Source organism: Hyalella azteca, unplaced genomic scaffold (assembly GCF_000764305.2).
Source record: "Hyalella azteca isolate HAZT.00-mixed unplaced genomic scaffold, Hazt_2.0.2 contig13897, whole genome shotgun sequence".
NCBI lineage: Eukaryota > Metazoa > Arthropoda > Malacostraca > Amphipoda > Hyalellidae > Hyalella > Hyalella azteca.
In genome coordinates this window covers 76,023-96,683 of record NW_025943802.1, presented here as the reverse complement: position 1 = coordinate 96,683, position 20,661 = coordinate 76,023, and the positions used below count along the sequence as shown (strand labels likewise).

At 36.9% G+C, this 20,661-nt stretch overlaps 1 protein-coding gene across 1 annotated transcript in view; it reads right to left on the bottom strand.

Moving 5' to 3' along the window:
- Positions 1–9,087: 9,087 nt before the first annotated feature.
- Positions 9,088–20,661, bottom strand: part of LOC108682554 (RYamide receptor) — a 47,250-nt gene continuing 35,676 nt past the window's right edge. The window contains exons 3-4 of the mRNA XM_018171743.2: positions 17,609–17,677; positions 9,088–10,121 (exon numbers count right to left, since the gene is read on the bottom strand). Of these exons, the coding sequence (XP_018027232.2) occupies positions 9,693–10,121; positions 17,609–17,677 (498 nt within the window). The 3' untranslated portion in view covers positions 9,088–9,692. The remainder of the gene's footprint in view (positions 10,122–17,608; positions 17,678–20,661) is intronic.

Sequence of the window (20,661 nt, the reverse complement as noted above, 5' to 3'; positions counted from 1 at the left end):
CATACTTACAATAATTATACATGAAGATATTGCTTGCCGCTCACGTCAAAATTCTAGCAGCCATGTGAACAGAATTCGCGCTACTATTGAGTCGACCGCATTTTGTCGGTCGTATATTGCATAAGCTTTCGCTCTCTATTTTCATATCACTATTTACATTAGCGAAGTGAAACAATTACATTTACATAGCAGAGTTTGATTATAACTTTATCTCCCTGCTATTATTTATCATCTAACGAACAGTTATATTTTTGCATTTTAATATATCAAAATACCTAAAAAATGATTAATTGAATGTTGGCTCTACAATTATAGCCTCGCGCGTATCGGAAAATATTTGTAGTCCAAATATAATCTAAACGACGACCTATTGAACCAGTGTTTACTTGTGCCCTCATTTGCATGAGTCATTGAATATTAATAAGGTTTTCGGGTGCCCCAATAAACACGTGACCAAACACAGGTAATTCGTCATCGCATAATGAGCGAAATCAACGCAGCAAGTTTGATCGGCAATCACCAGCACTGCCGCCCACAAATGAGACGAGTTTCGTTCACAATGTATTTCAAGTAAGCGCTTCAAATTCAGAATTGTTGGTGCAATTCTACAAGCGATAGTCGGGCAAACAGGGTTTATTTATAGCATTTTGGAAATTAGCATTATAAACACTTGCATTTGCAACTGGTCGTTTATCTAATTAACTGGGTTGTTCTCATTTCGCGCTCATTAAGAACAATTCTAGTCCACAATTACAGCACTGTTAGTCTCAGAGCTATTAATTGTTATTTTACAAAGGATCTCATTAATATTATGAACGTTGCATTGGTGAACCGGGAACTGCTTTCCCTAAGTTTCCCTAATCTGTAGGCCTATTATTACTGCCACATGAGACAGGCTTGCAACCAGAAGTATTACAACCAAGCAGCGTCATCTCAATGTCCGCGATGAATTCAACAGGCTCCGTGACACTCTTAACAACGTCAAACTCAACGAGACACTCGCACTGTGCTGGAGGAACCCACCAGCATCATCATGCAGTGCTGGAGGAACCCACCAGCATCATCATGCAGTGCTGGAGGAACCCACCAGCATCATCATGTAGTGCTGGAGGAACCCACCAGCATCATCATGCAGTGCTGGAGGAACCCACCAGCATCATCATGCAGTGCTGGAGGAACCCACCAGCATCACCTGCACTGTGCTGGAGGAATCCACCAGCATTTCGTTCACTTCCATTTATTTTGTGTACACTTCACATACATTTCAAAAATGCGTTTCCGGTAAATTTTAAATTCTTCCTATACGTGACAATCCTTGAACCTTTCGTATTTCGTCAGTTTGAATATAACTGCTCACGCGGCTTCGGTATGAAAAAAGATGGTAGAAAAAAAAACACGATATCAGAGTGAAACGAATTAGAATTTTAATTTTATGTCAACTTTTAGATGCAGCCGTGGTTACATCTTACACTCTAAATAACATAATTTTTATGTTATGAAAATTACTTTAGCCGAAAAACGACGATTTTTGCTCTGGTGGAGATAATGTCTGTTAAAATGCATCTACTAGCTAGATTTTATTTCAGTAGATTACTGATGGCAAAATAGCAACAAAACAATGATAACAATTATTCAATTAACACACGATATAGATTATAGAAGAAAGATTGTGGCAGCATCTGAGATTATCTATTCCGAGCAACGTCTGTCTAATATGCTGGTCGTGTTTATGTATAGTTCTTGCCCTTTACTTGCCTCATTACCGTTCATTGTTGCCCCTGCGAAGATTAATAAGCTTCAAACTTTATACTAATACGAAAGCGAGCCGCAACATCCTGGCGCTTAACTCTTTGAGAGGATTTTTAGATCATCATTTCCTATCGGGAACTCCAAGGAAATATCCACACCAAAGTTTCATGAGCTTGGGCAAGAGCCTCAAGTAACTTGGGCACAACTTTTGGTGGTCCTGAGCTTTTCTTGCGACAAGATCCATAATTTTCTGATAGGAAGCAAGTCTTTTCTAGAACTCGGTCGAGCTTGCGCAAATTGACTTTGAATTAACGAGTACCGTGGCGACCGAAGAGGCTAGCCAACCGGCAGTTGCTGCGTAGGAGTCCCATAAAAGGTTCTATTATATTAGAATCAAGGGTTCTTGAAGGCGACTGCCTATTAAGCATGTAAGTGAACATGAGAACCTAGTGTCTTGTGAGCAAAGAATCTTTAATTTTGTTTGTTCGCCCTTTTATTAGTGTGCATTGCAAATATGACCATCTAATGACCGCACTAATGATCCCGTCTGTTTGGCAAAAACTTATTCGAGCCAATATTGCTAGAGGCATTTGACTGTAAGTCGTGAGGCTGGAGATTCTTGGCAAAGTTTGCAAGTCAGTGCATTAATTTTGATTTCTTGGCAAGACTTTCGCTTAAAATTATCACAAGACCTACTGAAGACAGAGGGTTTAATTACAGCTTCAAAGTTCACTTCTGAGGGTCCGGCTTCATGAATGGCTTCCCTTCCCTTTGAGACGCGTGCATTACAGCTCACTGAGACGTAAAGAAACGCTAACATCATCTTGATGATAAACTTCAGACTTCGGATACTGTGAACCGGTACCGTGTGCTGTGGCCTGGGTACCTATAGTACTACGGATCAGGGGCCATACTTTCAAACCTCGGTAAGTGAACGTAAGTACTTACGCTCTATTTTCTTATCTATGATTGGCGGATTTTGCTTGAAAGGCCGTCAATGATTGGCTGATGAACTTACGATCTCATAATTTTTTTAAGTATAGGCCCAGGTACCTGGCATACGAATCTTTCAACTGCAACTTGGAAATGTTGATAAACTAAGTGCGCTAGATGCAGAACAAGAGCCAGAATTTAGTATTCTTGAAAATCACAGCCTCAACCAACTGCTAAAGAAAATTGGAACACATCACCTCTCTAGAATGTATCATGCACGAGTTAACCCTTTAGCGTGAAATATGAGATAAAAGGTCACTTAATCATCTTTCTAAAAGAGAGAGATGATCGAAAAACCCTTTGGTTTGCGTTTGAGGCTACGTTTCCATGCCGCTGATCCTAACCAAACATTTGGCCATCGTTCACCGCGTTCACATAGCATCACCCCACATCATGGCCAACAAATAAAATATGAGCATTTAACGATCAATTGTTACTCAGACAACGAAATTGACGCTTATTGTATGCATTTTTTAGAAGACGGAAGTAGCAATATCTATTCAATTGATCACTGCAATTTCGATAGTTTTCCTCCACATTTGAATTTTTAATTTTATATAATATCAATTTGCAGTGCTTTAACCGTATTTAATAAATTCCCCAACTGCATTTATTTCTTTGATTTGCAAAATTTTAAAAATTACGTAAATAAATCATAGAATTGGTCATAAGTATCGTACTGGCTTAAGAATTTTCTTCTGCCAATATCTTTCGCTTTTTCTGCCCATCAGAAAAATTCTGCCCATATCTTTCGTCTGCTTGCGAAAATATTCATTTATTGTTGTTTTGATGCAGACAACTTCACGATTTGCGCGCAATATAATCACAGTATAAGCGGCGTGTTTTCTAATCGGACACATTAATTAAATGATCAAAGTAGCCTTTGAACGTTTTAATTAAGAACATCAAATCGATTTGATGCTATACACTGAAACTACCGCCTTCGAAATTAAAAATATATTATAGAGCGCCCATGCACTTTAATCAGTCTTGTACCTTTGTATGGACCCTTTGAGTTCATTTTTTTCAAACCGTTTCCATATTGAACGCAGGCCTCACTGGAGTTCATTACAGCAGTAATGAACTGTAGTAAAATTTCGCTTATACTTATACTTTCCCTTATACTTATGTAGTAAAATTTCGCTTAACAGTAAAATTTCGCTTATACTTATACTTTCCCTTATTAGTAAAATTTCGCTTAACAGTAAAATTTCGCTTATACTCGAGAGCTCGCGCACCACACGTAAGAAAGGAATAATGATGCAGGACTCGCTCGATCTTTTTCCATCATCTCGGGGGAAGAAGCTGACTGCTTTTTTGAACGATGTAAAGGTGATAGCGAGGGTGCAATGAATGATGATCGATGTTCAGCCCTCTCATAACCTTCTATCATAGCGGCACAATAATTGATGATTTACTGAGGGAACTTCTTAGGTGTGATGACGTCTCAGACCTTTTAAAACTACTTCAATGGTTAGGTTTGGATATAAAGAAGAGAAACAGAATTATCTTTTTCAAAATATAAGGACATAGGAAGCCATGATTTCGAATGTGGCAGGTAATTCGAGTGTTATTACGAAATAAAAAAACATATATCATTGTATGTAACGTTATTTTTGTTAGAAGTTTCAAGCTTGTCGAAAATCGAGAGTCACTTCAGTCGTGTAGCCCCAAGTATAATATTATGATAAAACTAATGACGAGTTCACCCAAGCTTACTTGACCTAACTTCATAGGAATGATCTCTGAAAAGTTTTCCGGAGTAAAAAAATTCTCGATGTCTTGATACCAATATCATTGTCAACAAAACTCTAGCTGCGGGGTAACTTAATAGCGAGTTAGGCAAGAGCTGAATTTAATTTGATCCTTAGATTACGAGAAGGTACGTAAGTTGAAGCTATAAGTATTAGTCCCACCTCAAAGAGATGCCTCCTTCGAGTCTCTTGTCGCTGCAACTAGTCTTCTCCTAAGTTAGGTTAGGTGGATTTTGGCATCGCTAAACTGAAAAAAACTCTTATTTTAACAATCTTGGTTTCATTTATTTTCATGTTTCGTGTGTTTTTTTTCTCTATAAATGCAACGAGTGTGCCTAGACATAACTATCAATTTCCATTGGTTATTCTCACTTTTTCTAGATAACTTTCTATAAAAAAACTTTAATCCAACTAATGTCAGCTAATTCTCGCGAAATGCTTCCTGGATGCGAGAAAGTAATAAATTGCACCATGACCAGCCTTAACTGAACAATATTTGCTCTGAGAGCAAGACAACCAAGATTCCAGAAACAATTTTGACACCAGCAACAATCGCACAAATTTTCGACATTGCGAATACGATCGTAGATTGCTGCGTCAACGTATCTGTCTGTTCCGGGGTAAGGATTTAGATCAGGATTGCTTTAAAAAATATAACTCAGTACTCACTGCAGTGAGTGAATTCAGGAGTGACGAGCGCATTTTCTCGTCGACGAAAACTTGAGGTCACGGACAGACAGACAGACAGACAGACAGACGGACATGGCGAGCACAATATAGTGCATTTTTTCCATAAATGAGAAAATGCGCTAAAAACAGCCTAAAACTTTGAAATATCGTATATATTAATGAGAATCTAGGTTCATTATTGCTTGCAAGTTGAGACCTAATATTAAGCGCTGTCATAGCAGCTCTTGACGCAGGCTGTCAGCGTTATTATAGCACGCGAGAATTATTTCAATTATGCCGCGACGCTATTCTCCGCGCTGCAAGCAGCAATGCTGCACGAAGCTCTCGACAAATTAAGATATATCGTCAAATTTGAATTCAGGGTCCTGAGTGATGTGTCTTGTAGTGATTTTGTGAATGAATAAATTTGTAATGTTCAATGCAATTTTTTGTTAATAATTATGAGTATTTTGGTCGCGCATGCCTCTGATCTCACATAATATAGTATTTTTTAAAGAAAAAATCGTAATATCATTTCCTAAAATTGAATCTGCCTAATTTTCTTAGGCAATAGCTTTGAGAACAATGGAGAATCGTTCATGTCTGGCTTCCTCATGATGAATACATTAATTTTTTATGATGAATTGTAATTATTGGTAATTGAGATTAATAAACTAGACCGTGTGTCGGGAAGGCAGTTCCTTTACCAACAGACATCTGACGATGAAATGACGTTGAATAAATGTAGTTTCAACGATATTAACTCGGGATCAACGTCGTTTCAACGTCTGGAGGGATGAGAGTCGATGAGCCTAGTTATTGTTGCTGCAATAACAGTAGAAGCGTCTAATTACTGATCTTCGTTAGGTTATTGTCTCTCAGTGTAACCTCTCCCTGACTGTGGCTTGCAACTTCTCGCCTCTGTCTACTGCATGAGTATATTTTCTTAGCTGGTGTTACATTTAAAGTGTCTGCATTTCAAGGTGCCCAAAATCTGAAATAAAACATCTTAAATTATCTGCTGTACTGGAAAAACATCTGTGACTTTTTACTAACAATTATTAGAGTATATTTTTCTAAGTTCGTTGCTGGCGCTAATCCTGAGTGTGCATACGCTGAACTGAAGTAACGCCAGTGAACGGCGGTTCACAGCTCTGGGAAGTAATGTAAATTTCACTCACTCTTTTTAAATTCTGCATATCTGTCCATTGGATAATATACTTGCACTCTGTTCAACTTATTGTAGAAATTTGTGCTTCAGAAGAACGGCTATTCAGCCACAAAGAAGCGTTTCGTTGCCTCCTTAGCTTATGTTCTTATGTATTATGTCGTGAAGCGCTTACTGAACTTGGCGCTAGATGAGGCCCTTGTTTGCTTGCTGTCGTTGTTACTGATGCTGGTCAACAAATTTGCGTGCCGCCACAAGGAGAAAACTGTTTATACAAAAATATAGTTTTTTTTTCAAGAAATCTTTCCAGTTGAAACTGCCTTGATATTGAATCATGCGTTTGCTTCCTTTCCTTCCCATGGGTTAGGAATTTATAAAGGTTACAAATCTTGCAGGTCGGTTTCAAAAGTTGTATTCCGTGTGATATTTTGGAATCGTACTTTTTATTTTTCTAGCGTTGAGATGAAAGCGACTACAGCGAGGAGGATAAATACAGCAATGTTTTTTTTTTTCAAATAAATGCAGCAATGTTCAGCAGCGGCCGTGAACTTTGTTCGGAAATAAAAATTCTCCAGAAGAAAATTTGAAAACTGGAAAATCTGAACGCGTTGAAAAGTTAAAACGCCATTTTTATGCATCTTGTGTTGATGAGCTAGAATTTTTGTCCTTGTTAACGAGATGAATGGACAGAGCGTGAATTATAATTATTGATCACTTAAACTTATTTTATTTAACAATTTCGAATGAAACGTTATGAAAAAATTGATGTGATGTATTCTGAATTGCTGTACGAATGAATAACTATTTCAAAATTTGATTTTGATCAATGCCGGAAGGCGACAATTGCCAGTAATTGGTGCTTTACTATGATCCTTCGAGAGAACTATTTAAGGACGACGTCACGCATTTTAATCGAGAAATATTACCTAAACAAATATGATCTCGCAAGCATGATGAATAGACACGGGATGGTCTAAATGAAAAAACACGAAGCTTGCATTTAATTACAGCCTTCCCCTTCTCTACTAGCCTTCTCAACGTTTATAATCGGTGTAAATAAATCACTGGGGCTTTTCGCACGGCCATTGGGAGCTAACGAGTCTCGACTAGCGCATAAATTCCCTTCATAACTCATGCAGGACAGAGGCAGAATCTGCATCGTAAACATTAAAAGCCTCCAGGTCCGCTAGAACCGTAAGATCAAGCCAGTTTAATTCGTGCGTTTTGAATTGAGTTTCCAATAGTTCAGTTCGACTTTAAAAACATGAAAGGAAAAATACGCCAGAAAGTTGTTAGATGGGTTGGCTGTTGAACTTTTAAATGGCTACACCCTGGTTGACCCTGTTTACGCGAAAAAGTCTTGCTCATTAAAAATAACCCGAATTATTGCTAACAATGATTTCAATCACTTTCAGTCGAGAAATTATTCAACTGAGGTTTTTTTCTGGTTTTGGATTGTTTGCATTTCAGCAGTGCTAATTTGTTCAAATTTAGTGTATGATGTAATAAAGTTATAAACTTTTCGCCCGCATTAAGCTGTTGCGTATGTGTTTCCAGGAAGATGTCATTGTCGCCAAGTTTGATCTTTTCAACGCTAGAATAAAAATCTTGGATAGGAATTTTTTTACTTTGGATTTGAACAATATTATTTATTTATTCGTTTTGGTGCTTGAAGCAAAAGCTTGCAAGTATTCTGATTTTGTTTGATATAATATAATTTGGTTGTCGTGGACCTATTGAAGTTTAAGAGTATCTGATCTTTAAACTGGAAAAATTATAACCCGAAATAGTGGCGCATTGATTTGCTGATTACTTCAGGTCCCCTGAGCTGACATGATTTCTCCTATTTTTGCTTTTTATTTAGTGATGAAACGTGTTGATATTTTTCGTTTCAATTAATTATGATTTTTCAAAGATCACAAGTTGTATTTTGGAAGACACTCTATTTTGGACACTGCGCTATTGAAGAGACAATTCAAATAATATGCAAGTTTGCCTTCCGCTCCAATTACTTCGCTTGACTGCACAACAAACCAAAACATTAATTCGTACATCAAATACTCTCGTCCAGCTGATTTATTATTAGGTCAAAAACAACTCAAATAATTATAATTAGATTTCCTGTTTTATTAACAAGCCGGCAGAAAGAGGCTGTTGAGTTCGCAACATGATACTTTAATGTTCTATCTGCATTAACTTTGGTTAGCAAAACATTCTATAAAGTTTATCTTCTATCTTATCAATATAAATTTACAGCATGGGATACTATAAATGCCGGAATAGCTGACGCTGAGCTATTAGCATTTGATTGAAATCACACGTTGTTCCTTCATTTTATTCCATTATTGTCTTTGGAATAAGATTTATTTGAAGGAATTTATGAGCAAAGGGATTGACATAAACATATAGAGAATACAAACATATAGACTTACGGCACGCGTGAGACACGAAGGATTTCTTTGTGGCACATTGCTACAGTGCAGCGCCTGGTCTAGATATCACTTAACCCTCACAAGTCTACGTGCACGGATATGTTTTTGGATACACTAACATGCACCGAGACAAACATCACACGAGAGATGAAATGTATCAATTAATGAAACGCGAAGGACATAATCCTATATGTAGAGACAGCCTTCTTAAATCACTTATTTGTTCGCAAAGATGACAGAAATAAGATAACACGGGAATTACATATTATTAATTATTCGTTTACTTATTATCTCTGCTGACCAAAAGCTTTACACAGAAACAATTCAAGGTAAACATGAGCCTCATATACATAATGCAAAGCGTCATCTTAACGTCGCAAATTATTAAATTAAAATGAACTTCGAAGCTTCGGTCCCTCATGGTTTGGCAGACGTTTTACCCAAACTAAATAAGAGCTTAAAACATTAAAAGACAAATTTGCAAACGAAACAATAATCTTGTGAATTTTCATATGGATTTTCATTATAATTTGGCTTAATCCAGAAGAAATGTTCGAAATGATCGTGAAAGTAAATTATGTAAAAATCCTTGTCAAAGCCTTTTAATTTCGATAAATCTATGCATTGATGTTATGTAAACAATTTACAGTCTAAGCAGCATTGATTTGCATCTACAACGTGTGACTACACCATCTAGACGTACTACAAGATCATTAATTACATTTGAGAAGTGATATAAATGAACGTTCACGACGTGAGGAGGTTGAGGGGAAGCCATTCCAAGTCTCCCAGCGCTTCTCTTGTCGTCTTCACACTCGACTTTACCTCCCGATCCTCCCGACAACGATCACTTGTGCCATCAGTTTGCTTTACGGTGCCTTGGCAATATTTACATGATTTGGTCTTGTGTATGGAGTGCGATCCGCATCACAATCTTGAGTCAGAACTGCTCTCTTCTAGCGCGTTCAGGAATTTCCTAGGACCTAAATTAGATTGACAGTCCTGAGTTGAGGTTGAAGCTCCGTTACAGTGACGGCTTTTGAAGATGATTGAGTCGTCCTTTAGAGATATGGTGACGATGAGTCTGGATCTTCGCGAACTGCCTTGAGTTGAAGTTAGGGTTGTCGCCCTCATGAGATCTTCCTTTCTCTTCGTCATGAAGCACGAGTCGACCAAGCGACGCAGGCAGGGGAAGTGGTAGCCGATGTAGCAGAAACCAGACCGGAACTTATTGTTCATCCAGCACAGGATGATGGGGTTGTAGCAAGTGTGTGACATGGCAAGCCAATGAAGTGCCGTCCACAGGTATATCATCCCCGGCCAACCGTCTACTGATGACTTCACTGAACGCACCACCTGAAAAATGAGTTTTGACTTATTAATGTTAAATGAGTTTTGACTTATTAATGTTAAATGAGTTTTGACTTATTAATGTTAAATGAGTTTTGGCTTATTAATGAGTAGTTAAGAAAGCTCATGCGGTTAGAATCCGCTGCTCAACATGTCAAAAAAGTGATATTTGTGTGTGATGAGGTCGTCTTGTGCTAGTGTTGAGAGTCGGGTGTGTTTCGTGCACCACGTATGAATGCATAGTGGGCGTATATCGTGCTTCATGTTAGTGTAAGGCTTCATGTGCCAGTGTAGCGTATCATTATGCAGCATCGTGTCTGAAATTATTATATTTAGCATCCTGGGGAGCCTTGGGCTCCTAAAGACATTGAGTCGCGCGTTGAAATGTTACTTTTAATACTTAAAACTTCTAAACAAATTTCGCTCATCAAGAGTCAAGAGCATAGTATAAGTTTTTTATACTTAAAAAAACCGGCCTGTTGCATTGTGGCTATATAATAAGATCGTTTGTATTAACCCAACATGGTTTTCCCACATAGCGCTAATAAAACTTACATATAAGATTACCGTCACGAAACAAACGTATTTTGTGCAAAGCAGGATTCTAGCGAAGACATATACATCCAATTTATGGCAAAACCACGCATGTTAAAAAATGTTCTCGTGATGTAACTGATTTATTCTAGGACCTGCGTCAAGGGTTAACACATGGTGCACCGGCTCTTGCCTGCAAAGTTTCTTGATTGAAAGCCCATAATTCTTGTATTTTACGTTGATTCAAATCCTTTTTCCTTTGCCGTAATTGTTGCCAGTAATGGCAACTCGTTGTAGCGATAACAAAATACACCATAATAATCAAATTTCGATAATCATTTAATCTTCATTCAACTTCCGTTAAGGTGTGTGATTAATGTCAGAAAAGGTCTTGAGACGTATTATTGAAGGGTCTAGTGAGCATCTCACAACTCTCGACGTCACTTCAAGCCATTCCTTGGGGCTCATAACTCTCAGGACGATCCTTTCCCAGCGATTGCAGGCCTTTGCTGGGAATTTAATCTCACAAGAAAATATTTCAAGTCTTGCTCTCTGCCATTTGTCAACGGAAAATATTTGATCGTGGTTATTTTAGAAAAAAAACGTATTGTATTTTCGCTAAACCAGTGATAATGAAACTTTTAATGTCAATATGAAACTGAACTAATTTTAGTGAACTGAAAAAGTCTTCAATATTTTTCAATTTCGCTGATATATTGAATTGGAAATTAAAAATTTTTATGCTGAAAAAATGGGGAAAAAAAATTCAGCATAAAGTTGCTGAATTAGATTTTTATATCAACAATGAAAAGGATGTCAAGGTACTCCTACCGTGAGGTTCATTTGAAGGTAGTTTCAAAGGCTGAATTTAATATTAAAAAAGCCGTATGAACTTTTCTTTTGAAATACTTAGTGCATCAAACTTATTTTATAGCGATTTTTAACCGAAAGTCGCTCCGCGAATAGTTTTTCAATCCATTATGGATGCATCAGAGACACATGTGTAAATCAATTAATTTCTCAGCAGCATCTGAGGAGCTTTGGTGTTAAAATTAAGTAATTAAGAGGACGTTGCATGATTAAATTAATTAATTTCACCCCTTTACTTATTGCATCGTCAAGCTCAGGCTAATGCAGGCTGGCGACGTCAAATATTTTAATTGAGTCGACTAAAAAAAATTTCATATTTGTTTCCAATACGAATTAAATAACAACTATTTTGTGCTCGTAACAGCAATAACTTTATTGTGTATAAATACTCGAAGGTGAAATATTATAAACTTCTTTTTGGGATATGTAAATTCGTTCTGTTTTGTTGATGGTATCGTAATACTTGAATTCCAAATCGGCACTTCAAAAATCCAGTATGGATTATCAAGACTTATTACTTCTCAAAAATGTTTAGCAGCAAAGATATTGATCGACTTAGTGGAACAAAGTAAAGCAAATACTGGTTGTGAGATCCGTAGACTGTTTTATGCACGTCATCTGTGTTAAATAAATAAAGGTATATTCTCGCAACACATGAATGTCAAAGGAATAATGCACTTCATCGGTTCTTGAGCTAAAATTTACTCTAACTCATACGAGTTACTTCGTTACTACATGATACTACTTTCATGCACGAGTTACTTCTTCATTAAACAATCCCAGTTTCCGTGTAAGGTACTTCGTTACTACACGGTTCCTGTTTCTGTGTAGGTGTTACTTAGTCTTTACAAGATACCAGTTCCTCTGTGTGATTTACTTTGTCACTACATGAATTACTTTTCTGTGTATGAGTTACTTGGTCTCCATACAATCCCAGTTCCGTGTATGAGTTTTTTTTCGTTATTACGCGATCCTTGTTTTTGTACATATGCTGAGTCATATATAGGGCTCTAAACATACCATTGTATCACATATGTTGAATCATATTGTGCTCTAAACATACCATGACTTCTGCGCATCAAAAGTTCTCTTTGATGAGGATCCGATTCCACAAATCAGCTATGATCTAATATGGAAAAAAATATACAATTACTGCGTTACTCGCAATTTTGATATCAAGAACGAAAAAAAAACCATGCAAACGAAGAAACCGGATAGATGGTAACAGCATCTCTCTGCCGCTCAATGGAATTCTTTCGACCCTTGCCCCCATATTCATCATCTGAAAATAACTTTCAAGTTTTTATTGCCGCTTAGTCACTGATATGGAGGTATTTGACGTATGCTGGGAGGCTGCATCCAGGTATTATAGATACGATGGAACTCAGAAAGATTGGAACAGTTTCTTGTTTGAGGAAAGGGAATTCATCGCTGAAATCGTTGGAAACGCATTGTTAAATTTTACTATTTTCGTTTTACTTGCATGTTTAATGCCGCAATCTCATCTCAGTGTTGAAATTGAATTGAAATTAGAGAGAATTAAATTAAAATTTACTTGTTTTCTTTAAAACCTGTTGCTGGTTCTGTGTCTAAAACGTAGAGTGCATCGAAAATTGGTAATTTTCACTTTAGAAATGAATGTGTTAATAATGATTTGATTTAGAATATATGCTTCTTGGTGTTTCTTTGAACAGGTTCGATCGAATGCTACAGAATTAGTTTTTGACAATTTTCTTATTGTTTTTTTAATAAAACAAACAACATTTTTCGTTGGCTTTGGTAAATCGATGCATCGAAAGAAAAACTAATAAGGATATTATCATAAAACAAATCCTCCGGGGTTCAATCAAACCTTTTTAAAAGAACAGTTTCTGTTCTCCTATTCTAATATTCTACGTTTTCATATCTGTTGAATTTGAAGCTGAATTTCAACGAAAAATTCAATAATCTCCTGCAATCAAGCAGCGGCCTGCGCCCAGCACGCTTCGGATCATCAGGTCTTCAACGGCCGCGGTCTCTATAAATTGTGTTTAATCAGCAAATAAGATTAATCGTCCTCAAAAATTCGTAATTATATTCTTGTAGTGTGCGACGACGCAGCTGTGGCAATAGATTATTGAATTAATCAATGGTTTTTTCAGCCCTCCAACTGATGCTTTGCGGCAGAGTTACTTGTAAGCAACGCTGAATCAATCGGTGCCACGATCCACAGAAGATCAACTTACCGCCAACACGTGAACAGAGTGAAGTGGTTGTTATCGCTGAACTATAGGCTTGGCTTTAGGGGTTGACTACAATAAACAAAGGTCCCGATTGGTGTAGAAAAGACTGAAATCTTTGGCGCAAAGTGGGAGTTGACGTCACTGAATTAGATTATTGTGAAGGAAGCGTTAATTAGATTTCGAGTTTCACTGTCTTTTATCAACGAAGATATTATCACTGGAGTTGTAATTGTGCTGTCATGTCAATTATAAGTTTTGAGCGTCAGTAAATTGGCTGAAAAAAAATTGTTATTCCAGAACAATCACCTTGAGTTTTGAGAGTTGAATTTAAATTTTCTTTTCTCAGAAATGGCTGAAGTTATGAATTCAACTTAAATGCAATAATCTCGGTAATTTGCTTGAACTAAAAATTGTGTCGTTAATACTGAATGTTGAAGTAAATACACACACGAAGAAAACTAATGAAACCAGGGGGAAATTCCAGCCAATATTCTTCATATCACGGAAGCAAATTATTGCTGCGACACCTTCAGAAAAATATCGCAATTTAATCGAAATCAGATGATCGATCACAAGTTTACAAGCTTCAATGAAAATCATTAATATTATTTATATTACTCAATGCTTTATATCAATGCTCAATCATTTATATTTCTTAATGCTATACATCAATGCTCACTCATTTATATTTATCAATGTTATTCTAATGATAATAACGTAGGTTTGACTACTGTTGAGAAGCAGGATAGGGATTGAAGAGACAAATTTTCAGCGTTGAGAAGATTTTATTTTGTTATTGGTAATTAATTTTGGCGGTAATTTTACTTTATTTAAATGTCAATTACAGTTTGATGATGCCTGTTAACTTTAGTTCATTCATTCCTTATCTTTTAACATTAAATGATTTAGCTTTGAACTCTTCCTTTGAATGTCATTTGAATTAGAATTTCGGCAGCCGAAGCGCCGGCGTGACAACTTTTACGTAAACATTTCATCACTCATCGAAGTTATGATCAAACATCGTCTAAAAATTCCGAAGTCTTAATTTTTTTGAATCATTTACTTGATTTCTGTTATTTGGAGAAATTCAGGTCATAAAAGTTTTTTCGAAATTTCATTGTTACAATTTTCGTTGTAACAACATTGCCCGCGTATTGGTTATACGTACTAATACAAACATATTTAATCAGTGTATTATAAATATTTAATTGATTTTGTTATAAAACATCCAAGTTCTCGTTTATGCTGTAACTCGATTTTTATTTGTTGATAAACATTTAAAAGAACGCGTAAAGAACAAACAGCAATATTTATTTTTCATTTCCACATGAATTGGGCGAATATTTTCTACCGTTACGCTGAGAAACAACGGAGGATTGGCTCCAAATAATACACTTATCGCTCTACTGATATCGGTATTACTTGCTACAGACGCGCTCCAGAGCTCAAAAGTCTTTACTTCGATTCGTATGTAAATTATATCTTTTAATAATATGTCATGTAAACTATTTCTTCTTATCTTCAATTTCAGGAAGGCAGAATTTACATAACAAAACTCACTAGTATTGACTCGTTCATCACTATAATAACAGTCCTGATAATACGAAGGTGTGTCTCATTTTAAGTTTGTTTGAGTAAGCATCGCTGAGAGGGTGCTTTAAGCAGCTATATTAATGCAGTATTTGTATTATATATTCTTAAAAATTCTGTTAAAACATGCTAAGAAATATAACCGATATATAGTACATTAATATTTTTCATATATAAATATAAGCTCGATATTTAAATTAACCTATCTTTACTTTGCAATGCCATGACCCAGTAGTAGAAATCATGTTTTACGAATACATCAAAAATAATATTATTGTAGCAGGCACAGGCTTCTCAACTGGTAAGACGAATCTGACTCCAGTGCTGCGGGCTGAATTACTGTAAATATTCCCGCAAAATTGCGAGAAAAGAAGTGTGGTGGAAGACTCTAACACACAGCGACGTTTGCTCGACGCGTTGACACTCGCGTCAGATCAGACACTTGTAAAATAAGGGCTGCTGCATCCGTTATTGTGTGGAACTCAAGAGTGACATATGCAGGTATAGAAGAATATCAGCTGCAGTTTTATTCCCGGCCTCACTCTGGAATATTTTGTCGCAGATACAAACAACTCGTAAAAGGATTTGTGTGGCAACTCATGACCGTTGCTAGCGGAAGTCAAAAGCATTTTGACTTGATATCTTGAGCGTCTTATGTAAAGGTGTGCTGAAGTTGAATATGAACGTCCTGCAATGAATTTTATTTTCTGAAATTGATATAGTTTTCAATGACAAACGATTGGTTTCAGCGTGCGAATTTAAACAAAGCAAGATTTTTTTGCTTCATTTTCAATTCTTTTTTAATAATTTGCATATTTTCATTTGTTTGCTGTGCCATAACATGCCTGCCCTGCTACGGCCTTACTCTATGACAAACGAAGACTTTATTTAAATGCCGATACACTATTTGCGTCTTTGTGAATCATTCTGACCCAGATCTGTCCTGCAAAAAAGCGTATTAGTGCTACGTCCGCTATCTGCATGTTGTGGGCGATAAAGTGTTTCACAATTTGGGCAATATGCCCCATGCATTGATCTGACTGAAACGAGTTCACTCAAACAATGGGTCTCCGAGCTGAGATTCAGAAAGGCTTCCTGGCAAAGCAGTTGAACGGCACACAGTCTTCCAATGATAATTAATCAATGATTGTTTATATTTCATGTCAAGCGTTTTTGCATGAATTTTTTTATAGTAACGCGCGATCGGTAATAGATGAAATATCGTGCGTGTCATCGTCCACTTTTTGAGTTATTTATATCCTGGTATTGATGTAAAGGAATACAATCCTTATTTTCCAAAGCAGAGATCTAGTCTGCAGTAATTCTAAGTAAATAATCAAGACAATGATCATGTTAATTACTGTGGGGGCCGAGCTCGGGCAAATTCCAGGTAATAGAATGTTTACCCCTGCGAGAAATTCATATTGTTCTTCAATCTTCGATGATTGGCGAATAATGTAATAGCGATGCTTATAAAAGCCTCGATAGCATTGAATGTTGTTATACTGTCACACTATCTATTACAATCATCATATTAATTGGTAATTATGAATCGAGCTCCGTGGCATCAGATGTAACGCCTCATTTATCTTGAGTTCTTCAACGCGCTGATTGTTTTCTTTAATCTGAAGTAAGTTATTGATTCAGATTCTATGATGCTTGAAGCCTTTAGTGAAATTATTATCATGCATGCATTGATCCAAAAACTCTCACAGAAAATTTTTTGGCATGTGTATGATTTGTTCACTGAAATTGAACTTAATTAATTCACTGAATTAATTCACTTAACTAATTCACTGAATTAGCGTAACTTTCCCTTAATTTATTTTGTACACAAAAATGAAAATGAACGACCGATGCATTCAAATACAAATTTGAATGACAGTTGAATCACCCTAGTAAAATAAACAGATTAAAGCGTCTTCAATATTTTGGCTAGGATTTTGATTCTGACTCCTCTCTAAAAATTTCCAATATTTAATCTTTAGAAACTTTGATATTATCCTGAAGCCTCATGAACCAAACGTCAACGCCAACTGATTGACCACTAAAAGAGCAGAGGTAGAACTTCAGCAGATTAGTAGGATTTAAAAAAAAAACAATTTATTAAGATAGAAAAATATATAATGTTTATGGCGGCAGGAGGCACTAAATTAAAAAAAAAATTGTAAATTGAGGCACTATACAGTCTTTTAATTTCATGCCTTGTTCTTCACTGACGCATTAATAAATAATTAATCTTAATCAGTACATTACGATCCTGCATTAATCACTCACCATTAAGACGTTGAACGGCAGCCAGCAGAGCGTGTATACCAGCACCACGACCACCATCATCTTGATCATCTGTGACAACTGTTTTATTTTATTTCTAGCGTGTGCATAAGTTAAATTTTTTGCCGTTTTTCCCGTACTCGGTTGGCTTAAGGGATTTTACAACGGCCCATCAAAGTGTACAGATAGTTTAAAGTCACCGTAGGCCTCCCTGCTGCTGGAAGTTTAACATCGCCAGTCTTTTATGCACATCACAAGAAGTTTTTTTTCCACAAAAATGAATAAAAATTTTTCTGATCCTGACTTAGACGGTCCGCGCGCTGAGGAGGAACAATTTTGCAGGCTAGCTCATTAGGAAAGTTCTCGTTAGCATCCGGAAATGGCCTTGAGCTGAGCTAATGAGCTTAGTCTTTGTGCCAACAATTTAAAACAGTGACTAAACTAAGCATCTCGTATATTTACCACTTAAAAATCACATTCGCAGCTTCTCAATTAGGAAGAATTTTCCCATAACGAATTCTGATTTGCTCTGTACTGCTCTAGAATTCTATGCAAGAGCAGACCTGGCGACACAATCGAGACTTACTGGTCTCCTGGTCCAGTTTTTTATCGTTGTTGCCCCTGATGCAATACGAAAGGCTTAAGCATTGACTGCTGTTGCCTAACGAGTAGAACAAAGCTGCTTAGCCGTGAAATTGGTATCGGAAAAACTGCTTTGTCACGTCGAATTCAGAGAAAAATCGTTTAAAATCGAAACGCCAGGCCACCTGCTCGCCTACTGCACGTGCTGACAATTAAGAAAAGCTTGCCTCGTTAAATAATTGTACGTTTGAAAATTAATCCCTCAAAAGTAACTCGAATTTATTTCTTTTAAGCTTGATCTCTTTTAAGCTTGATGCGGGATGAAAGTTGACAGATCAAACTTTGTTGAGAATTGTTTACACATTACTATAAAATAAAGCATAAATAAATATTTCTGCTTGATTGATTTTATCAGTGAGAAAAATAAAATGGACTGGAATATTTTTTTGGGTAACGCATGTGTGCGACCTCATTTGCGATATTATATCAATGCAATAATAAGGGAGAATATTTACCACCGATTCTCCAAAACACTTCAAATTGTTTATTGTATGTGGAGAAAATTGTTGAAATTATTTTTCTAATGCATTAACTACGTAAGGACATCCATTAAACAGGTACACGGTACCACAATTCGCTGGGTTTGTTTTCGCGTCTCATACCGTGATCAATCAACTCATTGCTCTCTAATTCTTTAATTACATTGAGTTACGAAAAATGCAGTGCAGAGAAGATTTTTCCTGAGTTACTAAATGTGCACGTGTTCAGATCATAGTTAATTAATATAGACCTCTTGTACTAAATTTGCACGCGTTTAGAGCATAATTAAATATAGACCTCTTCTCATATTGTGACTCAGACTATACACTTTGAACCGATCCCTATATTAATCCCCAGCAATTGCAACGAGTGACGGCTTTCCGTGTAACAGAGAGCCGATTGCTATAGGGGACTTACACGATGTACATTAATGGAAGGCTTCCTTTCATTGCGAGATGCAACAAAGAAAAAAATTCATTGGACATTTGATTCAGGCTAGAATGCTTGTTGCTTGATGCCGACGATATTTTATTAGCGTGTGCGAAAGATCGTCGATCATGCGGATAAATCATTCAATTTTATTCATCAATTCGACAAAATATTTTATTGAAAGTCCCTCCTCTGCCTGAGAATTAAGTTTATAATTACGACGGCTCAACCAGTAATGTTCAAATATTTTCAGAACAGTTCAGAGCAAAAAAATTGAAATTTAAATTCTCGACGTGCACTAACCAATTTTATTCATTATCTGAAAAAAATCGTAATTTTTTAGTGTTTGAGTAAATGCTGTTAACTTCGTTCATTTTTGCATGAGTGATCAAAATCGAAGTAGAATTGTAATTTAGTTAGTATTCTCAAATTTCGTTGCTATTATTTTCGATTTAATTACATGCACATCTCCTTTACTCCTGTCTCTTATACACATCTAGATGTGTATAAGAGACAGATCTATTACAACTCTAGTGATTGTAAGACGGTGAATGCCTCGCCTTGTAATTTGAAATGGAATTTACTCATCATTGTAATGTGTCTCACTTTTTCAGATTAGTTCATATGACGGTTAGCCGGAAGGAAGATGGTTCAGCAGAAGTAGTTAGCAGTTTCTCTAGAGTAGTTGATGAGGCAGCAGTGAGCGCCATGTCTCCTCTACACCTCGCCACCCACGTCACCTGGACCAGCGCGTCAGGGCGGCCGCTCGACTCGGTTTGGGTGAGACTTGATGGCCGTGAGCTGCGTTATGTACTGGCAGCNCGCACTGCCTTGTCTCAGCAGCGCACTGCCTTGTCTCAGCAGCGCACTGCCTTGTCTCAGCAGCGCACTGCCTTGTCTCAGCAGCGCACTGCCTTGTCTCAGCAGCGCAGTGCCTTGTCTCAGCAGCGCACTGCCTTGTCTCAGCAGCGCACTGCCTTGTCTCAGCAGCGCACTGCTGATCTATCTCATAATCTAAATTGTATCCAAGGCCGGCACAATCAAAAACCTTTTTTCATTGGGCAGGCCGTTTTTCGTACAATTGATGCGTATTCAAATCAATACAAGGCAATAGTACAATTACCATGTATTTTGTGTGCTAATCTGAAGTAGAAGGCCTGGATACAGCCCAACTGGTAAGAGTGTATGCAACGCTATACTATATACTGTATATGCTCTCGGTAGATGGCAGGCATTGGCTAAGCATGCTAAGTTTGAAATGTTCAAGCAGTTTCTGAAGTCTGAATACCTTGTCAAATAAGTTGTTTTTCTGACATCTGGGTAATCATATAAATGGGTCTGGGTAATCATGGGTAATCATATAAAAATTAATGACTTTGTTACAGACAATCAGCGGTGTTGAAAACAGTGTAGTAGTTGATTTTGACTTCTGGGTGTTAAGTCTAACTAGCATGCAAAAATTAGTTTCTGCACCAGTATGAATGAATAAAACTGCGCAGTGGATC